Consider the following 18,243-nt stretch of genomic DNA (forward strand, 5'->3'; position numbering starts at 1 on the left):
ATAAGTTTTTGAAATCTATTTCACAGCATTGTGAATATAGATAATAATGCCTTGCATATTTCAAAATTGCTAAATTTCAAATGTTCTTATCACAAAAATGATAGACATGTTAATTAGCTTGATATAATCATTCCACATGGAATGTCAAAATATAAAAATATCACATTGTATCCCACAAATATATACAATTATAATATGTTAAAGACAAAAATAAATGTCAAAAAGAAAATCAGAATAAAAACTATTAAAAAAAATCGAGGGACTATGTACAAAGAAGATTATCCTCCTTTCCGTAGGTAAGCCTCATCCAAGTGGTTGAAGGCCTTAACAGACCAAAGACTGATCTACCCTAAGCAAGAAGGAATTCTGCCAGACTGCATTTGGATTTGGACTATAACTCTTCCCTGAATCTCCAGGCTGCCTGACTGTAAATTTTGCACTTGTACCTCCACAATACCTTAAAACTAAAATATATCAATCTATGTACATACACACATCTAACTGGCTCTGTTCTTCTGGAGAACACCGAATAATGCAGTTATTTATATTTCTTTTCTTTTTTTGAGACAGAGTCTAGCTCTTTTGCCCAGGCTGGAGTTCAGTGGTGCAACCTCAGCTCACTGCAACCTCCACCTTCCAGGCTCAAGTGATTCTCCTGCCTCAGCAAAAGTAACTGGGATTACAGGTGTGTGCCACCATGGCTATTTTTTTTTTTTTTCCCAGTAGAGATGAGGTTGCACCATGTTGGCCAAACTGGTCTTAAACTCCTGACCTCAACTGATCCACCTCAGCTTCCCAAAGTGCTGGGATTACAGGCATGAGTCACCATGCCTGGCAGTTATTTATATTTATTTGCTCTTATATTTCCAGGTTTCTTCTAGCTTTAAAATTCTATGACTGGAATAAATACATATGTGAACTTGGAAGTAGATCTTTCCCCTGTCAAGCCTTCAGATCGGACCACAGCCTTAGTCACCACTCTAATTGTAGCCTCCTGAGAGACATTGAGCTAAGGCACATCCACGTTCTTGACCCACAAAACTGTGAAATACATGTTGCTTTTAAAAAATTCCATGAGTGGCACTTAAATTTCTTTGGGACTATATCATTTAATAGAGACTGACTCAAAAGGGGAGTCTGGGAACCTGATCTTAGCCCCTGGTCACCTCTAGCTGGTGTGCACAGACCTCAGATCTTGTCAGTCTTATTTCCCTATCTGTTAATGTGAGAGAGTTGGGCAGAAGAACTTAACTTCCCTTAAATGCTACAACTCAATGTCTCTATTAATCATACTGTTTATTCATCAAAATGAATACTGATAAAAATGACAAGTAGAACACACCCTAGATGTTCAGGCCTCTGGAATTGGTGGCAGCGTCCCAGCTTCCTTTCTGCCTGTAACTGTGAGTAAGTCCTGCTTTACCTCTTCCCCACCCCCGCACCCACCAACAGTTCTCTATCACAAGCTAATCAGCGTTAAATAATTGTTAGGGCACTTCTGTGCGTGGCCTGTGCATCTGCCAGTGTGTACCCCGTGCAAGCTGGGCTGTTAGGGTTCTGGATGTGCATACAGTCCTGGCACCGGAAGGTTTGCCTCTAGCATTTTGTGGACTAACTCTGGCAGTACACAATGGGAAGAAAACCTTTTTCCAAGTGTAAGCCCTTCTCTCTTCTCATTCCCAAGGAGGTGTGTCCAGATCCTTTGCCAGGCAGCTACTTTACAGGAGCATTGGAGAGCAGGAAGCTAACCTTCCCCAACGAGCAGCTAGATTTACATTGGCAAATCAATCCCTCTCAATAAAATGTTGTGACCATCTTCCCAGCCCCCTGTTAACATCCCTTCATTTTTTCGAGCAAGCGAAACAGTGAGAGAAGACAGAAAAGTAAAGTGGCAGAAAAGTTAAGCAAAGCAACGACCCGGGAGCGTGGCGGGGAGACCCGGCGGGGACTCGGGTGGGCTGCAAACGCTGGGGAGATGCCACAGGAGCGCCTGCCTTCCCAGCTTCTCCTTTCTCTCGTTGAGGGTCGCCCCGGTTCAGCGCTCCCAGCATTCTGGCGACCTCCAGGTCCGCCCTGTCCCCTCCCCGCTCAGCCCGGCTCTGCGCCCATCGCCCACCCCACGCCTACCCGCCGCCACTCTCCCTTCGCCGCTCGCTCCGAGAGCGCCTGTCCCGCCCCGCGGGGCGACTTCTCCCTTTCGGCCCTGAGGTTCAGGATCCTGGGTGGGGCAGCTGCGCCTCCGGGACAGCCCTAGCCGCAGAGCGCCCAGACCTGGGCCGCCGGAGTCCGTTCAGAAGTCCACGCAGCCGGCGCCGCCGCACCTGAGCCCCGGCGCCGGTCACGCCGCTGCGCCGGAAGCGCGGGCGGAGCGCACGGGCCGGGGGAGAGTAGCCTGCGCCCACGAGGGGGACCCAAGTCCCCAGGGTGGTGGCCGAGTCCCGCCTCCCGCCAGCAGGGGCGAGGACCTGCGACGCGCACCCCTCTGCCCACGCACCCTGCCCGGCCGGGTCTCCTCAGCACCAGCGCCACGCACACCCGACTTCCTCAGCTTCTAGCCCTCACCCTGCCAACTTCCCTGCCAGGAGGAACCTGCCGCCAGCCTGCTTTCTCGCCCGCAGGCCCTGCGCTGAACGCGCCGCGCCCAGGGTTCACCTTACGCCGTCGGGAAAGCCCATGAACTCTGCAGAAACAGCGTAAAGGAGGGTCCCGCCGCAACGCACGACTGGGGCCCCTGGGTTCCCCCTGGGTGGAGCAGCTGCAGCAGAGCCTGGAAAGTGGTGGAGGATGATCTTGCGGCCGAAGGGGACCTCGACGCAGTAATGTCAACATGTAAGTCCCACCTTTCAGCTCGGAATTCCTTCACTCTTTTATCTGTGTTCACCCTCTGACGCCCCCTCCCCGACCACCCCACCCGCAAGAGAAATGATTTTGTAAGGACTTCAACTGCACGGAGGGAATAAACTAGTTTGTCTTCAGTTTGTCCCTCGAGGCACTGAGGAGTAGGACTATTGCCAAGTGGAGTTGTGACACGTGTGTGTGGCTTCCCCCTCCCAGCGAGGTAAACCTCACATTTGGGCGGTGTAAAGCCTAATAAAAAAGGGCAGGGCTTCAAGAATGGGGAAAACGTGTTTTCAATTCAAATTAAACAAGGAGTAACAGGCACCGCTCCTCCGGTCCAGGGGCCTGGCCCTGCCAAGAAGGCGCTCTCCGGGATCAACACCTGGGGTCTTGGAAGGTACTGGTATGCCGAGAGAATGTTGACTTTACACATTGTCACCATTGACTGTAGAAGTTATTCTTGGATCTTTGGGGTGTTTGAATTTTTTTTAAGGTGCGCAGAAAATGTTTTCAGTGTGCTTTGGAGATTAAGAAGTAATTAAGGGTTATGCCACGTTACATGATAGGATCTGAGGGGACTTCCATAGACTTATGGGGGCGGGGAGAATTGGGGCATTGAAACAGAAACTTGAAAGATTTTGCTTCCATAGAATTGTCATCCTAATGGTGAGGTGGCTCAGAGCGACCCCATGAAAGGGTCGCCACGCACCGTCTGGCCTTCCAGAATGGGAAAAGGAAGATTGTACTCAAAAGGGCCAAGCTTATATTTGTGTCCAAACAAGAAGTTTCTTTTTCTTGTAATAGGTAATTTTCCTTCTGGTGTTTTACTTAATCTTGGGCGGACACCGTGACAGACGTTTTATCCCCTTCCACTAACTCACGTACAACAATTTCTAGAACTTGGTAGTTAACCCTCCTTCCCCCAACTCCTGGATCCTACATGAATTTACTCTTTCAGTTCAGTACATAGGGAAAGACCTGCCCCCTAGGTCCTGTTTTTCCAGACTTTCCTGCACTTTCCATTCCCTACTTCCCCACTCCCCAAACACACATTTTTAAAATAGGAGAAAGGATAGTGCCCACAAGTGTAGCACTCTGTAACTCTGTTCCTAGTACTGTGAGATGTAATCAGATATGAACCACTTATTTTTACTAAAACAGCATGTGAAATAATTCCACACCTGGGAGTTTTAAAGTTTCCTTTATGCCGGTGGAATCGGCAAGGTATAACTTGAAAAAAATTATTTTGGGATACAGCCAGCATTTTCATATAAGACTTGTTCTCATATACAGGCTACACATTTTGAAGTAATATGAGCTTGTTTTCAGCTTCAGTTTTTCTTGAAAATATACCTGGGATTTTAACATCAGGTATTTGCCCAGGTTTTTTCAGCTTTCCTAAGTATTTAGATCTTATTTGAAAAAAAGCATATTACACATAAAAGTATAAATACCTATTTTTAAAATAAAAGATGTTAAGCTTATCAACAGGTTATGTAAAAATTTCCTGATCATGAAATTAAGTTATATAGTCCACTTGAATTCTTCGTGATTAAAAAATCATGTCATTATTGGCCCCATTTGTTTAATCATTCCCGTTCCTCCTTGCCTGCCTCCCCACCAGCCCCTCCTGTACACACACAAACACACACACAATTTTTTTCTGAACCATTTGAGTACAAGTTGTATACATAAGGGCTTAAGAGTTTAATTTTTCAATTGAAATTTTAAAAGTGTTTCTAACTTCAAATATAGTTGCCAAAAAGTACGGAGATCCAGTATACCTTTGACCCAGTTCCTCCAGGGTCATTATAGGGTAAAAGCGTGAATATGAAATCATGTAGAAAATAGGGCTTGATACCTGGATTTGAGATTCTTTATTGAGCTATTTTGACTGAAAGTTTCCATTTTTTACCAGATGGTAAGTATGTTTTTTTCCATTTTGCTGTTTACGATTCATATGGAGTGGTTTAGGATGGTCTGATTCTTTTTAGGTATTGGTTTGTTAGAATATATGGAAAGAATTACCAATCTTTCCAAGATTAATATTCTTATTATCTTGTTGAAAAATGTTAAAATGGGGAACATAAGCTATATTATGCTTTAAATTTTAATAGATTCAAGTACAGAAACTACTTATGTGTGTTTTATGCCTCCTCCTTGTGGAGAAAGTGTATTTGTATATTGTTATAGTCAAGTTCTGAAATTATAGACTTTACGAATATATTTGGGAGTTGTAGTGACTGCATATTTTTCATACCCTAAGAAATTTAGTAGATGTAGCAAGACTTGCGTTAATTCGTCTCAAGCTGCATGAAGCTACTGTTCCATTTATGGCTTATATAAATTACATGACATTGTGCTTTTTCAATATGAATGGTGAATAAGGCTATTGTCTCTTGATTTATGGGAAATATTAGAAGCCTGTAGTTTTGTAGCCTAACTGGACACATGACTCTGATGTCTGGAAATAATGATTTGAAAGAGAATTAGTTTACATATTAAAAATAAACTAATGACCGCTTTTTAAAATGTGACCATTTTTCTAACGGCCTATATATCTTACAGAGTTTACATTTCTGATGGGATGATTAAAAGTTTCTACAGTCTATTTAGAATTTAGACTAAATAGAAAACACTTTGTTCAATGTTTGTGGTATGCATGGGCAAAAACTGTTATCTTTCAATTTTCATTTCTAATTGGATGAGATTATCTACATTGGAGGATGTTAAGAAGCAATATAGTTGACTGGGGTGGTACTGTATAAAGGATATATTGATAAAAATAAGTGGCTACGTGAGTGTCATCTTACTTTCCTTTATAAGCATTACTTGAAATGGAATTATCTGGAATGCCTTAAAAAAAGGTTCAAGATTAATTTATTTAAAGCAGAGCAAATATGACAAAAGTTTAACGTATTTAAAATAAGAGTGGTCAAAAAATCACAAATCAATGAGGAAAATATTTATATTTGTAATAGAAAACTATACAAATGACTTGAACATGACAATCCAAACAAAGGAAATTCAAATGAGACACAACGTCTTCTATCAAAGTGACAATGATTAAAGCAATAATACTCAATAGTGAAGAGAGAGCCGTGACATGAAAACAGTGATATGTTTCAATGTAAATGTGTATGTATTTAACTGTTGTAGAAATCATTTTAAATCTACAGGAAGTTTTCAAGAATAAAAATAATGCGAAGAAAGAACACACCTCTATACCTTTCACCCACAATTACCTATTTTAATTATTGGCCCCATTTGTTTAATCATTCCTGTTCCTCCTTACCTGCCTCCGCACCAGCCCCTCCTGTACACACACACACACACACACACACACACAATTTTTTTCTGAACCATCTGAGAACAAGTTGTATACATAAGGGCTTAAGAGTTTAATTTTTCAATTGAAATTTTAAAGGTATTTCTAACTTCAAATATAGTTGCCAAAAAGTATGGAGATCCAGTATACCTTTGACCCAGTTCCCCCAGTGGTAGCATTTGGAAAACCTATAGTACAATGTTAAAACCAGTATATTGATACAATTTACTTCTCTTTTTCTTGTGTACCTATGTGTGTAATTCTTAAGGCTGAGTTTTACTCTCACCTCTGGTATAAGCCAGTTATACATGTTACTGTTCAAATAAAGTTTAAGATTTGTGCAGGGTTGAAGAATAAATCAGCCTTTTTGAAGTGGAGGTACACCCAACTTAATAAAGGGACTTAAATCGAGTTAATAGAATAGCACTTAAAAAAAAATACATTGCTTTGGCTCAGGAACATGATCTTTAACCAAAAAAAGAAATACGATTATGAGCAGACTTGAATAAACCAAATTACTGTTCTTTTCACTCTGGAAGAATTAAGGTATTTTCTCTGCCACTCCCCAGTCCCTTTTATGAAAAGATTTGCCATAGAAACAGGGATGGGATGTGACGAAAGCAGTTAATTCTGACAGTTGCTGTTATTGGTTGCATTAGTGTCATATCAATTTCTCCACTAATATCACAATTTCTTCACTAATTTCTCTTTAAATTGTGACTTTTGGGGAAACCAGTAGGAGTAGAGAGATGGAAAATGGTAGGTTTTTAAGATTATTTCGGTGATCCATTTGGATAAAATAATGCGTACAAGGAATCATATCCACATTTAAAGCAATTCTGTAGAAGGGTTACATTCTAAAGCTTCCTGAAACAGGACTCAAGCAAATTGTATTTTGTAGCTTACGTAGATTGAAAAGGGGAACAAGTTTGCAACAGAGGTAGCGTGGTTCTCAAAAAGGACCCTAGGTTGGAAGCCAAGTGACAAAAATGATGTTTTGGCTCTGACACCACTGATCATATAATCTTGGGCAAGTAGTTTAGTATCTTAGTTTTTCACCTGTAAGATGATAGATTTTTTTGCATAATCTTTAGATTCCTTCCAGATATAGGAGTCTATGACTGTCTTTTACTTAAAAAATGTTCCTGCTGTCTTCAATAGAACTTTAAGACCACAATCAAAATAAGAGTGTACGTGTGTGTGTGTGTGTGTGTGTTTTTTTTTTCCTCGTAGTTCCTATTTAGAACCTTAGTAACCCTGTTCAGGATTTTCCATTCTTGGGAGATAGTTATTTAAATCTCAGGGGTGTATCTTTGCTAAGTGATCCCCTGAGAAAACACATAGTACTTTCCTTCCTGTGTTCTATTCTTAATTTGTTTGTTTATCTTCTTCAGTAAACTGTAAAGTGGTTGAAAGTTGGCCTGTCCTATGGTTTGTTTAGTTACAAGTGCTTGCCTTGTTGGGTTTCTTTTCTGTCGAAGTGATAGGATCTGGACACATGGAATGCCTTAAGCCGTGGTCATCATTTGCAACTGATGGGATTGCAGGCAGCTTTGATAAGACAGCCTCAGAATTGAATATGGAATCCCTAAATGCTGAAACCGTTTATAGCGAAGAAGTTGCCTGAGCGCATAAATAGTGTTTTATGGCGAAACTAATGAGCAGGAGTCTATGAGTATTATTTAGAGATTATATGAATCTAAGAGCCATTATTCACATGTTGATAAAAGATAATTGTCATATATCAAAAAGTGTAAGAAGCTGGGAATTCTTTTGAGCTGATACATCCTTCTGTTAATATCGGTAAGGGTGACAGCCAGGTTTGACTGGTCTGTCTCTTTATTTTTCTGGACCCAAGTTTCCTTTTTTTTGTGAAATGAGAAGATTCAATTAGACTTCAGCATTGGTCCTTCTAGCTCTAAATTTCTTTGAATATGTAATTGTGCTTTTGTTTTAAAAGCATACTCATTCATCCAGCATCAGTAGGAAACAGGCCTATTCTTCCAAATAAGTGAACTTTCTATGGGACGGAAGTTTGTCACCTACTGTTTTAAAAGCCCTTACAGATTACCCTGTACTGTTATTTCAAGTTCTTTTTGGTGGGTAATATCCTATTTACAGAAGAAAAGACTAAGGGTTTAAGTACTTGCTCTACAAACCACACAATTTATAGAGGCACCAGGAGGTAAGTTGGTGCTGTTCGAGAGTCCACATCCATTATTATAATTACTAATTTCTTACTTACTAAAATATACGTCTTATTAGCAGTACTTCTTTTAATCTCAGATATTTTGGATGGATGGATTTGAAAACATACTTGCAAACAACAGATACTCTTCAAATCTTAATCTTTTCCTAGTTTCAAATTTTCCTAGTTTAGAATTTCCATCAGGAGAGCTGCATGGTTCTAGAACTTCTAGTTTGGTGAATAATAAAACGTGGCATGAGTTTCAGACACTACTTAACATTTCTGTATTCATTAGCAGACATGAATAACCAATTTCATTTCGGTCCCCAGGTGATCTCAGAAGTGACCATAAAGTCAATTGATTGGTGTTGGCATATGAGATTAATCTTGTTTACTCTTGATTTAGTCTTTTCCTTTGATTTCACTATGGACAGAATGACACCACTTGAATGAGAATGTCTGGAATGATAGTAATAATAATAATAGCTAATATTTATTGAGTACTTGCTGAGTGTCACGAACTGTGCTTGCAAGGCGTCGTCTTATGTAATCATCTCAGCAACACTGTGGACTAGGTTTATTGCTGTTCCTTATTTTACAGGTGAGAAATAGGAGGCACAAGGCATCAAGCAATTTCCCAAGGGTTACAGCATAGTTCATAAGTAGCAAACCAGATCTGTCTCACTCTAAGCTTGTTCTCTTGGCTATGAGATGGAGATGGCCTCTTAAAGATTAAAAATGCAGGCTTGAGGCAAGTGCAGGAGTCCTTCCATGTCTAATTTTGCTCATTTGAGTATTTCTCTTTCTGCTTTTCTGTTTAGTATTACACATTTCACCCAGGTAAGCAAACTTTAGGCTTTAGGGTAGATATTACTGTAACCCTAAAGTATCTTATTAGTTGCTCCTCGATAAAATGAGTCTCAGTTATTACTTATAGGCAAAGTAACTCTCCCTGAGGGGATTTTCAGGTCTCCTGGAGATTTCTAACTACTGCTTGCTTACCTTTCTGCCTCCCAACTCTTCTGCTCGCCAGTCCGCTTATGGTCCCTTTTGATGACTAACATTTTTTTAAATTTCTTCCTTCTTTGCTGGTTTGCCTTTTTTTTGATGGTGCTGATTCAATGAACTGTATTATAACATTTTTTTGAGACAATATAATGTGAATGTTCCTTTCTAAATCATTATTAAATATAATTTTCGGAATTAAATGAGTCTGTCGTGCAGAAGGATTGTTGAGTTTTCAAAGCATCACCTCTCCATCTAATGTCATTTACTACTTTCTATAATACCTGGTGTTTAATAGCCATTTAAAAACATTGATAGCTATTTTATATATAAAGACTTTACCTTTTTTGGAATATTAATGCTTCAATGTATCACTTTAGGGGATAGAACAGAGCTTGGGCAATTTGATTTTATGTTAAATATTTCCATTTGTAAAGCAGCAGACATTAAGGAATACACATCCTTACAGTCTAAATTTCTGGGAGATTATAAGGAAGGTTGATAGAAACATCCTTCTTCTACCCAGATGAACATGAGTCTGCTGAGGCTGAAACTAAAATTGCTTTATTTTTTAATAAGTAATTTTTTTGAATTGTCTGACTACCCATCCTTATGCAGAAATCACCTATTATGTATATTTTGATAAGGAAAGTGCTGCCATGTGGCAAATAAAATGCATGGATTTATTTTCTTTTGCTAATTAGCTTGAAGGAAATCATTAGGTCGTCGTCATCTTTTAAGTTGCTCCACTATTTGGAAGCAAGGCTGAAAAAAGTTTATTTTCCAGTCCCTACTGGAAACCTATACTTTTACTTTATTTGTCATAATGCTTTACTGAATGTTGAATGTCCTAATTGCCATTTTCTTTCTTTGCAGGATGTTTCGCTCAGATCGAATGTGGAGCTGCCATTGGAAATGGAAGCCCAGTCCTCTCCTGTTCTTATTTGCTTTATATATCATGTGTGTTCCTCACTCAGGTAAGACTCTTTCTCTTTCACACCTCGAGTTTAATCATGATGACATTGTCTGCAGCATAAGCATGCTACTTATTTACATTGCCTTACCTTTACTTACTGCCTTTCTTTTTTTTTTTTTTTTTTCCTGTTTCTATCCTTATAGGGCAGTTTTTTTTTCTGTTTATGATTTGTCTATCCTCTTTGAAATTTGTGTGAATACTATTTCTTTGATCATTGTTTTATTTTCTAATGAGTTTATTTCTTTAATCTTTGCTGTCTTTTATTTATTTACTTAGCCCGTATTGAGTGATGAGATAACTACATAAATGGCATTTAAAAAGTGCTAGCTGTTTCTTCTACTGTTGAGTAAATATACTGTACTTCTCTTTTCAAGTTTTCATATAGTTATTTATGGAAAGTACAGACTTTGCTAGTTTCATTCATCCTCATTTTATTAGCATGTTGCAATATGAATTAGGAATTGGAACTTAAGTTTTTAGACTATGCAGTTTAATTTACTTGATATGAAAAAGTTAATTTTAATTACAGCATTTTTGGAATTAAAGTGTCTATTTTTTCTAATTACGTTTTTTTGAACTTTGAAATAAGATCTTGTTGACTGCTGAAAAAACTAAATTTTCTGTAAACAGCACATTTTATGAATAAGCCAATTAGAAGCTGAGGAATGTGAATGATGTTTAAAAGTAAACTGTTTCTTCATTTTCTGGTTTTGTCACTGAACTGAGCAAATTTATTTAAGTCCATTCTATTTTACTCTTTGTATTCTCCTGGTGTATGTATTAGGCTTATTATGTTTTCCTTTAGAATAAAGCTAAAATGTCAATTAAGAAAATCATAATTCTTGAAGTCTTATGTATTTACTTGGAATTTAATCAAGATTTATTAATTTCATATTTATAATGTATCTATATTATCATAAATAATACATTTTAAACATTATGGAAATAGATTATCTGCTAAAATTGCTTATTCATGGATCAACAAATTAAACTTGTATTGAGATGTGAAAACTTTTTTTCCCAAGCCTCCAAGTGTTTTAAGAGTTTCAGTTACTTACTTGGAAAATTCCTGGCACTTACTTAATGGCTTCAAAACAGAACAGATCTTTCAGTGAATTTTGTGTGTATTTGTTAGAATTTTATTGTAAAGCCATCCTTTTCCTTATTACCGTCATTATTAGAGGAAACACACTTGTAAACAGATTGAAAAATTAAAGATATATTAGATGTTATGATGTACAGTGTTGAACTACTTTCAAAAGTGATTAAGAATAAATTACATGATATGAGATAAATTATGAGATTAACATTATTAGTTGAAGTCTGTTTACTTTCATTTTTGTTAGGTCATGTATTTGTATAATTTTAAGGCTTCTTGAGACCATAGCACCTCCAATTTGTACTTTTAGATGTCAACATTTTAATTAATATATACACATTCTTGAATTTTAATCATTTGAATAAATGAAGCATGTCTCTTTAGGGTAAAGAAAGGGAATCAACTTGTCTGGGACCAGGCTGAGGGAGGAGAATCACCTGGGTACAAAATTTAAGGAGACACTCATTCCCAAGGTCACCAGAATCAAAGTACTTACACTTGTTAAGTTACTCTCTCACACAAGCTTTTCTTATTTATTTGTTATTTCCTGCATTATTAAACTTTTTTTGTGTATCAGATAAGGTTTTGTGACAGATAGTTTTCTGTGTTCACTTTTGAGGCCAGAACATTTTGTGTTAATACCTGCATCCTCTAATAATGACTCACTTAAAATGCTGGCACCTCGTAAGTGTCTGAATTCACAAACACTCTTTGGAGGTTATTATTGGCATTTTAATAGAAAATTTTTGCATCATAAGATGACTGAGCATGGTGCCTTATAATGAATTCTCAAGCCATTTAAAATAATGCATATTACAACCTTGGATATATCTGATATTTAAAATCTTTTTTTGCATAAATCAAAGTGTAATACTGCTATGTTTTTGAAGACTAGTGCTCAACTGATGTTATATCCTTGTTTACACCTTCGTTGACTAATTTTTGCTTCTTTGGATAACCCCTAGATGATCTCAAGTGGCTTTAAGTGGCATCTTGACGCCAGCGTCCGTAAATCTGTATTGTCCATCCTGGCCCCTTCCTGGCCCCTAGAGCCATCTCTTGAGGTGCTGATCCTCATCTACCCTTGGATTTATAATAGGCCTTAAACTTCAAATGTGCAAACAGGACCCCTAGTTCCTATCTCCTATCCTCAAATCTACTTCTCTTTTAATCTTTAAAATTCCTCCTTCTATCCTCCTATTCTCTACCACTCTATTTTGTAGACACACTGGCCTTTCTATTCCTTGTCTATGCCTTCCTAGTCTCCTCTTCTCCCTCACCTTGTTCTTTTTGACACTCAAATCTCAGTTTAATTATTACCACCTCACATAATCCTTCCCTATCCCTCAATTCAAAGGAGCTCCACTGGATCATATATTATTCTTAGTGATAATCTGCATAGATTTTGGTTGTTGTCTTGTTTGTTAATTTTTTGTTAATTTGACTGTGATAGCTAGGTTAGGAGATTGGCAGATCTCTTTTGGTTGTTACGATTGACACTTAGATCAGATGATTAAAATTAGAATCTTATGGTTTGATTCCAATAACACCCATAGTTTAATTCTTATAATAGAATTGCAGTATTAAGTTTGCTAGTAGGTAAGTTAACATTTGTATTTCATGGGACACTTAAAAAAGAAATATGTGAATTTTGTGCACTTCTGGATTTTCAAAAGTAGTGTGGAAAAATAGCTCACTGTGTCTTGACAAGTGATGATTATAACCTTTAATAAGAACTACAATAAAATAACAATTTAGAATATTTACACTCGTGCCATAGAAGTATGCCTTAAAACAATAAAATACGATTTATTTTTACCCACTATCTTGACACCATTTAAAAAAGCTGACAACATCCCATATAATCAAAATTGTTGGGAAAAGAGTGTACACTGACACTGTTGACTCTTTTGGGAGAGTAATTAGGTAACACATAAAAAAATTAAGAATGTGTACATTGGTATATCACTCTCACATGTAGGCATATACCCTATAAAATAAAAAACATAAATAGATAGAGAAATCTGTATCACTATGTTAACTAGCATTGTAATAGCAAACCGGAAAAGACATTGTTCACCAAAAGGGGGATGTTTATGTGCATTATTTTACATTTGTTCCGTCAAATACTGTGCAGTGCCTCAAAACAATGTGGTCAAACTGCCTATTGGCTTGGAAGGCTATTCATGATAATAATGTTAAGTTTAAAAGCTGATTATAATCAGGCACTGTGGCTCACACCTGTAATCCTAGTACTTAAGGAGGCAGAAGTGGGAAGATGGCTTGAGCCCAGAAGTTTATGTTATAGAACAATATAAAATTATTTTAGATTTGTAATAGCTTGCATTACAAACCTGGATGTATTATGTATCTATGTTTATATTAGACTTTGTAAACATGTTAACAAAACTTGGAATGATACTCATCAGGCTTCAAAAATGGGTTATCTCAGAGGCACAGTTTGGAGAAACAGGAGAGATGACGATGGAACTTCGTACACCTCTGAATTTTTTTGCATTCTTACAATGATCAGGTATTTAGTAATCTGAAAAAAAATGATGAATTTCTTTTTTTTTTTTTTTAAAGCCACATAAAAATGATCAGAGAGGCGTAGAAGTGTATGAATATTTAAATTTTGTTAGTTACTTAACTGTTTCTCTGGCTCTTTCTTCACGTAATAGGAATCTCTAAAAGGAGTTTCAGATAATAACTTGTTTTTTGTGACCTAACACTCCATGACTCTGAAGATAAATGATGATATTTCAAGCAGACAGAGGGTTATGGATTCAAGTAGAGTGGGAAACAGCCAAGAGCCAATACATTTCGAAGCAACCAGGAACCTGTTTCCACACAGATCGTCTTAGTCATGAGCAGTGTGGGAGGAGCCTCCCTTCTCTCCTGAAAATCAATGATATCAGCAGATTATTTCAGAGCACAGTGTTATTCTGATATCTATGAGACATCAACAGCTGCAAGGGGAAATGTTTCTGAAAGTAAAATCTGGCCTGAATTGTGTATGTTCTAGCCCAGGGCACAACATAGTTCTGGAAGGCAGGTGATTGTGTAAAAAGAATCTTGTGCTTTTTTGTTTGTTTATGTGTTAATTTTTCTTATGATCATAAATGAACAATTATTATTTAGTATCAATTATATTGCAGTCTATATTTAAGAGTTAAACCAAAGTTTGGTCAAAGGACTTTCAAATGTCTAGAAAAATAATCCTTTTATGAATGTGCATGTTTTTTAAAAAAAATTTAGTATTGTCTGTTGAAAATTACTAAGTAATTACTAAGTGTATCTTAAAGGTCAAAAATAAGGCTCTAATTGTACAGACCATTTTGCATATAATGATAAATGTGTGTATGTGTGTTTCACTCAGAATCAAAAATGCTCCAAATTACTGTCTGAAGCTTTCAGCTAAAAGATTGCTTTTCCATTTCAGACCTCAGATTAGAGTCAATGTGAGTGAATAAATAAAGTCTAAAAAGTTTTATACAGATATTTCCTTAAGGCAACTTTCTAGATAATTTTCTTCATACACCTTTGGATGGCCTGAATTCGATGTTGTTAGATAGGAAATCATACATTGAGGGGTCATAAAGCCAATTACATAAACATAGAATGGGAATGACCTGCCTTGTCACCACAGTGACAATTTCAAGTGACCCTGCAGTGTGATGGGACCACTAATGAAACTGATGCCACTTAAATGATATTAGGAAGAGGGAATGTCAAGAGTCCTACTTTTTATTGGTCAGATCATGCTTGTTTCCAGGCATGGTTGTCATAATGTAGAGAGGGTTGATGAACAGAGAATATTTAGACCAGGCATACCAGCGTACTGATGAGTCTCAAGCTATCTGAGGAATTTTTGGAGCAGTCCCTGTCAATACTGAGTGAGTGAAACCTCTTTAGAGGTGGGCTGGGACTGTGGACTCCCTTTGTGTCAGCAACAATATTCTTGCTTTCATGTATCAATTTGTTTGCTTTTTAAGTACAAATTTTGTTGCATTATTGCATTAAAAATGGATGTAGAGAAATGGCACATTTACTTTAATAAAGTCAGTAGGAATAAGATACCAGCCTTTAGATATCTGGAGACTGGTCATCTGGAAGCTATAACAGACTTCTACGTATCTCAAAGAGGAACTAGGACCAGTGTGTTAATGCTGTAAGAACCAAATGACTCTCTTAGTAATTAATTGTCCAAAGATAAACCTAGCTGTCCTTCAGATTCCCCTATCACTAGTAATCAGGACATGAAGGAATCTCAGGATTGAGGAATTTGTACCAGAAACCTTGAAGACCTCATTAGCCTATAGTCCAGTCATGGAGTGTGTGTGTGTGTGTGTGTGTGTGTGTGTGTGTGTATGTGTGTATGTGTGTGGTGTGTGTTATACAGTCTGTTTTGTTCTGTGCACATAGTTGTAATTGTTTTACCTGTAAAGTTTCTTCTGTGTGCTTCCAATTTTAGCAGGTACTTTTAATAATGAACTAGACCTAGAGTTTGGGCGGGTAACTTTCTTGGACAAGATAAACCTGGGGAGCTCTAGACTTTAATAGGGACATACAAACTCTGAGACTTTGGCAGGCACAAAATTGTCTACCACTTTTAAATTCTTTTTAATTCTCTAAGGAGTTTTCTTTTTATTTTCAGCAAGTAGAATATGTGCTTTTTGGCACTGTTCTGACTATTCTTTCTTCTTTGGCATTGTTCGTACTTGCAATATCATAGTATTCAGTAAGTAAAGAAGATGGAAAAAAAAAACCAGAATGGAGGAGAACCACAGACAAACCCCAATATATTCCAAATATAATGAGCAAAAATACTTTATAGGGTGGGGCAGCATGGGGAAGAAGGTTTTGAGGTTAGATGAGAAAAATGTATTAATCCCACAATGAGGATCAAGTCACATAAACATCCTTTCCCCTCCATTGAACTAAGATAATTAAACACCTGAAAAGAAAGCAGGGTTCCTTTGGGAGGCTGAGGCAGTCGGCGGATCACGAGGTCAGAAGTTCAAAACCAGCCTGGCCAACATAGTGAAACCTCGACTCTACTAAAAACATGAAAATTAGCCTGGTGTGGTGGTGTGCGCCTGTAATCCCAGCTACTTGGGAGGCTGAAGCAGGAGAATCACCTGAACCTGGGAGGTGGAGGTTGCAGTGAGCCGAGATCATGCCCTGGGCAACTACGTCAATAAATAAATAAATAAATAAATAAATAAAGCAAGCAAGATTCTTGGGCAGCACATGGATAGTGGCTATCACCAGTTCAGGTTAACCTTCTTAACCATCTCCTACAGAAAAAACTCTCAGAGAGGAATAGAGTATCCCAGTGGGGAATATGTGGCCATCATATTTCTACAGTTAAGACTATTATCTTGATTTCTTAAAATCATTAAATATATTAGTAATCTTTTGAATGAGATTTTTCTCCGGAAAATGGTTTGAATTATTAGGTATTTCGTGTCAGCGTACCTTGGTTTTTAGTCATTCCTAAACTAGTTTCATCTTAAACTTGTGGTTTAGAAATGATATGCTTTTGTAAAACAATTACATAATTTTCTGCAATAAATTATTATGAGTCAAAAAAGATGCCTTCCTCTACTACATTCTCCTCCAAGTTTGGTGCTGCTAGTTTAGATAAAAGAGAAAATGTTTTTGTACTAGAGCTCAGAAGATGGATTGTGTCAACCCATTTAAAAATCAGGATCTTTCTTATAATAACTGCAGAATTATACTAGTCACTATTATTGGTTTGGTCAAAACTACAAGAATGAGAAAATGCCTATAATTTTGCAAAGAGAAGGATCTTTTTAGAAGAATCCTTACCTGGCCAAAACTTTATTAAACAGTATTATTGAAGTAAAATATAGATCTGGAGAAAAGAATACTCTGGCAATATTAATCATTGCTTTTATACACATTCACAGTTCCTTTCTTCTGTCCTTCATTTATTTGTTTTATGCCTTAAATACATGTCCAGAAATATGACATTATATACAATTGATACTGTCCCCTATGAGTATAAGGAATAGTTTAGCTGTATCACTGGCCTTAATAAGAATAGAGTTTTAAGGCAGTTTCTGATCACAGTGATTTCAGTGGCTGCAGTAACAGTGCTATGAGGAGGAAAAGCTAGACTTTTAGAGATAATTTACCTCACTTTGTTTTTAATTTTAGAGAAAATGAGCTCCAAGTATGCACTGAGGTTGTGGAAATGTAGCCTCGCACCTTTTCCAGAATTCTCCTAATCAGATTGTGTACACCAGTTGTCTCCTGGTTGGCTCATCAGAGGTCAATATTAGTATTTTATTTGGACTGCTAATCTCATCTCTCTTTAGAATGGTAACCTCAAAATCTATTACTTGTAGGCAGCTCAAGACCACAAACATTTTTGTTTCAATACTGCTGATAACCTAATGTTTCACCAACAATAGGGTTTGTGGTTTTTCTCAGAGACTTTGCTAAGTTGACACAGGACGTTTTCCTTCCAGTTTGGTAAGCATCCTTGATGCTTTAGTTGGTGTTTGGTTAGGACTGTTATTACTTCTCATCATCTGACTGGCTTCCATGTCCCACACACATGAGTTAGAGAGGTCTGCCTCTTTTATTGACCTTTTGGAAGAAAGTTCTCTTCGAATTTTAAGCCATTTCTGATATTTAAGGTAGTGTCTACTTGCAAACATGATACTACTGATTGTGACACCATGGAAGATGGATTCAGTAAATGTGTAGCAAATAAATTGAATTGCTTTCCAAGCTCTCTTGCCAGAGCTTGGATTTCCCTTAGCAGGTTGTGTCTA

At 37.5% G+C, this 18,243-nt stretch overlaps 1 protein-coding gene and 1 long non-coding RNA gene across 10 annotated transcripts in view; one reads left to right on the forward strand and one right to left on the reverse strand.

The window, feature by feature from the left end:
- The window catches only part of LOC105465746 (uncharacterized), a 44,135-nt gene extending 41,782 nt beyond the window's left edge, over positions 1-2,353 (reverse strand). The window contains exon 1 of the long non-coding RNA XR_977771.3: positions 2,128-2,353. This is a non-coding gene — a long non-coding RNA (uncharacterized lncRNA). The remainder of the gene's footprint in view (positions 1-2,127) is intronic.
- The window catches only part of LOC105465745 (adhesion G protein-coupled receptor G6), a 135,537-nt gene continuing 119,636 nt past the window's right edge, over positions 2,343-18,243 (forward strand). For 2 of the 9 annotated variants that reach the window (XM_011714319.3, XM_011714314.3), the window contains exons 1-2: positions 2,345-2,829; positions 10,236-10,336. In XM_011714319.3, the coding sequence (XP_011712621.2) occupies positions 2,828-2,829; positions 10,236-10,336 (103 nt within the window). In that variant the 5' untranslated portion in view covers positions 2,345-2,827. Of the gene's footprint in view, positions 2,830-3,134; positions 3,236-4,736; positions 4,760-10,235; positions 10,337-18,243 lie in introns of those variants that run through there. The other 7 variants (XM_011714313.3, XM_011714320.3, XM_011714322.3 and 4 more) reach the window with 7 other exon arrangements.

Source organism: Macaca nemestrina, chromosome 5 (assembly GCF_043159975.1).
Source record: "Macaca nemestrina isolate mMacNem1 chromosome 5, mMacNem.hap1, whole genome shotgun sequence".
Taxonomy (NCBI): domain Eukaryota; kingdom Metazoa; phylum Chordata; class Mammalia; order Primates; family Cercopithecidae; genus Macaca; species Macaca nemestrina.